This window comes from Salvelinus sp. IW2-2015, linkage group LG27 (assembly GCF_002910315.2).
Source record: "Salvelinus sp. IW2-2015 linkage group LG27, ASM291031v2, whole genome shotgun sequence".
In the NCBI taxonomy this organism is placed as follows: Eukaryota; Metazoa; Chordata; class Actinopteri; order Salmoniformes; family Salmonidae; genus Salvelinus; species Salvelinus sp. IW2-2015.
Genome location: NC_036867.1, coordinates 6402161 through 6408722, shown reverse-complemented (window position 1 = coordinate 6408722; position 6562 = coordinate 6402161). Strand labels below are relative to the sequence as shown.

Here is a 6562-nt window from a genome sequence, read left to right as displayed (position 1 = left end):
CTCTCTCTCTAACCTCCACAGTAGCTGTGTATGTACTCTCTCTTACCTCCACAGTAGCTGTGTAGTACTCTCTCTAACCTCCACAGAAGCTGTGTGATACTCTCTCTTACCTCCACAGTAGCTGTGTAGTACTCTCTCTAACCTCCACAGTAGCTGGTGAGTACTCTCTCTAACCTCCACAGTAGCTGTGTAGTACTCTCTCTTACCTCCACAGTAGCTGTGTAGTACTCTCTCTTACCTCCACAGTAGCTGTGTAGTACTCTCTCTTACCTCCACAAGTAGCTGTGTAGTCTTCTCTCTTACCTCCACAGTACTGTGTAGTACTCTCTCTACCTCCACAGTAGCTGTGTGTACTCTCTCACCTCCACAGTAGCTGTGTAGTACTCTCTCTTAACCTCCACAGAGCTGTGTAGTACTCTCTCTTACCTCCACAGTAATGTGTGAGTACTCTCTCTACCTCCACAGAGCTGTGTAGTACTCTCTCTAACCTCCACAGTAGCTGGTGTAGTACTCTCTCTTACCTCCACAGTAGCTGTGTAGACTCTCTCTAACCTCCACGTAGCTGCTGGTAGTACTCTCTCTAACCTCCACAGTAGCTGTGTAGTACTCTCTCTACCTCCACAGAGCTGGGTAGTACTCTCTCTACCTCCACAGGACTGTGTAGTACTCTCTCTTACCTCCACAGAGCTGTGTAGTACTCTCTCTTACCTCCACAGTACTGGTTAGTACTCTCTCTACCTCCACAGTAGCTGTGTAGTACTCTCTCTAACCTCCACAGTAAGCTGTGTAGTACTCTCTCTTACCTCCACAGAGCTGTGTTAGTACTCTCTCTACCCCACAGTACATGTGTAGTACTCTCTCTTTACCTCCAAGCAGCTGTGTTATACTTGTGTAGTACTCTCTCTTACCTCCACAGTAGCTGTGTAGTACTCTCTCTAACCTCCACAGTAGCTGTGTAGTACTCTCTCTTACCTCTCACAGTAGCTGTGTAGTACTCTCTCTTACCTCTCACAGTAGCGTCCCTCATAACCAGACTTGCAGGCGTTACAGCGGAAGTCTCCCATCACTCCCTCCATTGCACAGGTAGGACTGAAGCTAAACCACAACACATACACATACACTGGGTCAGACAGTGCTAAACACACAACTATATCTCATCACTGCCCTCTGCTGGGAACAGGTCTGTATTACCAGAGGATACCGATTCACTAAATCCCCCTTGAACTAGAATATTGCCAAGCAGCAATATTCGAAAAAAAAAAAATCTTATGCGATTGAATATGTGCTAGTGTGAAATCAATAGTTGGACTATCTCTTCAAAAGACATACTATGTGTGGAATGAGATATTATCGTTTCAACTCCAAATTCAACACGTCACTTATCAGAACATGCAACTGACAGGAGGAGAGTGAGACGGGTACCTGTTCTCTTTGAGGGGGCAGGCACACAGAGAGCAGTCACTGACGGAGCCCTTCACGTTCCCATAGTACCCAGAGCCGCACACGTTACAGTGCTCGCCTGCTGTGTTGTGCTGGCAGCCCAGGCATTCTCCTGTGTCCAGGTCACAGGCCTGGCTGTGGTTGTTACACTGGCAAGGCACGCAGGGCTGGATCAGGGGTCTCTTCCCCCGCATGTTCAGCTCAGTCACTGGTTGGCGGTAGTAGCCGGGGGCACACTCCTACACACACCACAAACACACACCACAAACACACACCACAAACACACACCACAAACACACACCACAAACACACACCGACGACAGAGACGAAGTGAAATAATAGACTCAAAACACAGTAGTAAGTAGTACATAATAAATGATGTTGTTTTTGGGGTGGAAATCTGTCTGACCTGGCAGGACAGTCCAGCGTAGCCAGCTGGACAGTCACAGGTCTCTATCAGACACGCCACCTCCAAACCCTCTGACCCCTCCTCCACCTCTAGGGCCGTATCCATGGTGATATTGGAGATTCTAGTGAAAGACAAATACAATATTGATATCATAGTCGCTTTATAGCGTCGACACAAAAATATGTGTGTGTGCGTGTGTGTACGCGATTATGTGTGTGTGCGTGTGTGTGTGTACTAACCTGCTCTGCTGCAACCCTGTACCATACGAGGCCTTGATGTTGATGTACTCGATGTTGCTCAGGACTGCCATGAAGTCAGAGTGACTCACAGCTTTCTCTGACACAGAGTTGAAATACTTCCACTTGTGCTGATCAAGAGAAATCAAAGCAGATTTAATTATATTAATTCATTCGTAGGATTTGTAGGCTTTAGCTCAGCCGGATAACACAGTCTTGTAGCATGCAGGACATAATGGGTTCGAACCCATGGTAGTCAAACTAGTCCAGCTTTAGGTATTGTATCTGGTGTCCTCCTTACCTCGGTCAGTGGGACGTCCTGACGTGTTTTGACCCTGTTGTCAGGGGCAGGCATATCGATGTAGATGACCTTCTTTCCCAGATGACCCCCCCTCATCAGGACCTGAGGCTCGTAGTTGGCCAGGCCGGCCCCATCCAGAGCATAGAACGCCACCACGTAGGACAGCTTCCCTCCATACGACAACAACTAACCAGAGAATAAGATGTTTATGATTCAGCATCGCTCTCTCACAGACACAAGTAACAGAGGTCTGAGATACACACCTTATTTCCCTGGTAGTGTTTGGGAAGCCTCCAGTAGTAGGGTCCAGGCAGTGTGATGTTTTCTATCTCCCTGGTGTCCAGCAGCATGTCTGAGGCCTGGTGGTAGACCCCTTCCACACTGCCCTGGGGGTCACTCTGACTGACCACATGCAGCAGCTCTGGGTCAGACCCCAGTGTGATCTGTATGGACCGGTAAATATACACATGCATGAGCATGTGCATAGACATGCACACACACACACACACACAACACACACACACACACACACACACACAAAGATGCAGACACACATATTTGCTTCTCCTACAGTTCTTCATATCAAGAGATCTCACTATCGTGTCATTCAGTTTATTGCAAACTTTTCCCAATCAGTGAAGAACCACTCTTTTTCCTCACCCCCCCACAAGTAGGTCTACCGCCAGCTCAGCTGTGCCATCTCTTATCACTAATTAGTACCAGGAAATAAATAGCCCCGGCTAGCTACATCTGGGGTCCTTTCAGATTCCTCTGCCTGGGTGGCTGGGAGGGGGTGCCACCTCCGTGTGCCCACGCTAAATGGTACACAGGGCACGTGCGTCCTTGAGCCGGGCACCCAGCGGGCACACCAGGCTGCGAGCAGCAGGCACCGTACGTGGCATCACTAAGCAGCCGGCCCACAACAGATGGGCATCCTGTTTAGGCATCTGTCTGGGCATTTCATTTCCTCTTTATTGTGCCCAATTAAAATGAAGCTAATTAGGAGCATTCAGTTCACTCAAGAATAATGAGGATACAGACACTTTTCTTCATCCAGACACAGATGAGAAGAGTAGACAGAACACAGCTGACTAGTTACTGTGAGCAGGGACCAAGACATCGTCTGGATGACCTGACCAAATAGCTTAGAACTTCCAAATAACTTGTAGATGATAACTTCCTGGTCATGACACATTATCAGGAAAAACACCAGGCTCCAAGCATGAATCTTTAGATTTGACTTATGCCGTTGGTTAATTGGCTACAAGGTTATAAACATGCCAGAGAAGACGATTTTGACATAACCCAGCCAAATMGAAGCCAAGTTGTTATATTAATGCTTGTTATTTGAAGAATATAAGTGGATTACCAAACAAAGGTATTACCATCCCAAATGGAGAAAAGAAAGAACAAGTATTTTGTTTGAAAAATGTGCCGTAATTTCATATAGAGGTGGAGGAGGGAAGGCTGCTCAACCCCTTCAGACAATGATGGACGGTTTCTCTATCCTGTTAGCATAGCCACCCATCTGTAGAGGAAGCAGATGGGCGGGACTAAAACAGGAATCCTGAGCTGTATTCAGGGACCAGAAATGTTCAGAACGTTGCATATAGAAATAGAATGAATAGAGCTGACAAGATTCACTATTCTATCCGACAGACCATAATATCTGTTCTACATTATACATTTCGATCTGAACCTTCTGTAACGTTTACCTCACTGAACAGACCCCAAGTTGAGTTTTGATAGACTTTACTCACCGGTACACGGACCATCCCACCGAGCTCCTCACAGTCTGAGGAGACTCCAAAACAGAAACAGGGGCTGCAGCCGGCCGGGTTAGGACCAGATAGGCCGAAGGATCCCTTCTTACACTCATCACAGCCTCCTCCGCCCACATTGTCCTGGCAACCACAGACCAATAAATTAAAACAGACAACATACTTYGAACGGACACAATAAAACAAAACACTATCGTAGGCCATAACGGATATGATATTCCACCATGTGGGTTTACTGCTTGTTTGTTCAACCAGTTTTAGCAGCGGTTGCAGTACCTTGCACACACAGTTCCCTGGGGCCTCACAGCTGCACAGGCCCAGTTCCTTATCACAGAACTCCTCTCTGGTGCCGTTGATGTTGCAGTTGCACGCCGTGCATTCTGGGTAGCCCCTGTAGCCCATGGTGCACTGGTCACATTTCTCACTGGCGAAATCCGGGCGGCACAGGCACTGCCCATTGGTGAGGTCACACTGGGCAGCAGAACTGCCCGCCTCACTGCAATCACATGACTAAGGGGGGCAAAGATGAGCTTTTATGAACACCTATTATGATATGAATGTGCTTATGAAGCATCTATGTCGGCCTTAAAATAACATACATAGGCATTTGTTGGCATTATAAAGGCTTATAAAGCTTATAAAGTTGTGTTTATAGAGGTGTTTTACCTTACAACCTGCCACAGTGTCGTGACCCCAGTGACCTTCCTCACACAACTCACACTTCTCTCCTATGGTGTGGGGAGGGCAGATACACTTGCCTGTTGTCGCGTTACAGTTTCCGTGGGTGTGGGCACACTCACACTCTGATGGAGGAGAAGAGAGAAAAATAACAGACAGAGAGATATACAGAGAGAGAACGATACAAAGAGCGATAATGATACAAAGAGCGATAATGATACAGAGAGAGAGAGATACAGATAGATAGATAGATAGATAGATAGATAGATAGATAGATAGATAGATAGATAGATAGATAGATAGATAGATAGATAGATAGATAGATAGATAGATAGATAGATAGATAGATAGATAGATAGATAGATAGATAGATAGATAGATAGATAGATAGATAGATAGATAGATAGATAGATAGATAGATAGATAGATAGATAGATAGATAGATAGATAGATAGATAGATAGATAGATAGATAGATAGGGGGGTAGAGAGAATGAAGATCAGATCAGAGTGAAACTCAAATGAATATGTCTGTTAAAGTTTGGGTAAAATTTGTGGCCTTACGTGTACACCCGCTGTCCTGGTAGTTGAAGTAACCATGGTAACAGCGGTCACATTTGTCYCCCGCCACCCCTGGGATGCATTGGCACTGCCCCTCCTCCTCACATGCTGTGGACACAGATCCTGATTGGCTACAGTTACAGTCTCTGCACCCCTGTCCACTGAGAAGACTGTGGAAGCCCACCTGTAAAACACACAGAAGAAAAYACCAATTGTTACTAACTTCTATCAGCTAACCATCTGAATCTTCTTGATTTTCCCTCAACTATATCCAGACATACAGATGTAGGATCTTCAGACTTGATTTTCCCTTTTTTGCAACCACTACAAAAATGTCCATGATTTATAATCCACATAATAATTCACATTTCCTGTTGTTGCAGGATTCTTTTCCTGCTGTAACAAACTGGCTCAAATTAAGATCCTATCTGTATCCTTGATAGAGAGCATGTGGCAGGATGCCAAGAGACACTAGAAGTAATACTTCTCCATGTCCAATGACATCATCACTATCAGCAGAGGGTCTCACTGTCACCAATCACCTCATAGTTACCATCTAACATGAACAGGCAGGAAGTATATCCCATCTCCTCTAATATTACTGGCGGAGGGCTTCATCTGTCTCTATCAGTCCTCTCTGCCAAAGCTGTCAACTCTCAGTCCACATTGGACCCAACGGAGAACCAGGAACCAGACAGCCAGGACAGGACGTGGGTCAGAATTTACACCAGCCAGAGCATCTGATTCTGGGATTAGAGAGAAGCTGCTACCCCACCTTCCCTCCCCATCTCTCTATATCTACATCCCCAATTGGGTTAAACATTAATAAAACATACTGAAAGAGAGAGAAGCCCAAGACTGCTAGCTGTTCTCCCTAGATAAATATGATCTAAATTCATGAGCTTTTGGTTCCATTTGAACAGTCCTTTTGGTTCCATTTAAACAGTCCTTTTGGTTCCATTTGAACAGTCCTTTTGGTTCCATTGGAACAGTCCTTTTGGTTCCATTTGAACAGTCCTTTTGGTTCCATTTGAACAGTCCTTGCACAGCCAAAGACCCCTCCCCAACCAAACAAACCAACTCTGCTCTAAATAAGCAACAAAATATTGTCTGTCTGTCTGTCTGTCTGTCTGTCTGTCTGTCTGTCTGTCTGTCTG

General features: G+C 45.8%; 1 protein-coding gene across 1 annotated transcript in view; it reads right to left on the bottom strand.

Moving 5' to 3' along the window:
* The window catches only part of lama1 (laminin, alpha 1), a 73364-nt gene that overhangs the window by 29462 nt on the left and 37340 nt on the right, over nt 1-6562 (bottom strand). The window contains 10 exon segments of the mRNA XM_070435671.1: nt 1006-1095; nt 1423-1679; nt 1850-1970; nt 2089-2216; nt 2387-2572; nt 2650-2829; nt 4147-4290; nt 4444-4677; nt 4834-4970; nt 5409-5589. Coding sequence (XP_070291772.1) covers nt 1006-1095; nt 1423-1679; nt 1850-1970; nt 2089-2216; nt 2387-2572; nt 2650-2829; nt 4147-4290; nt 4444-4677; nt 4834-4970; nt 5409-5589 — 1658 coding nt within the window.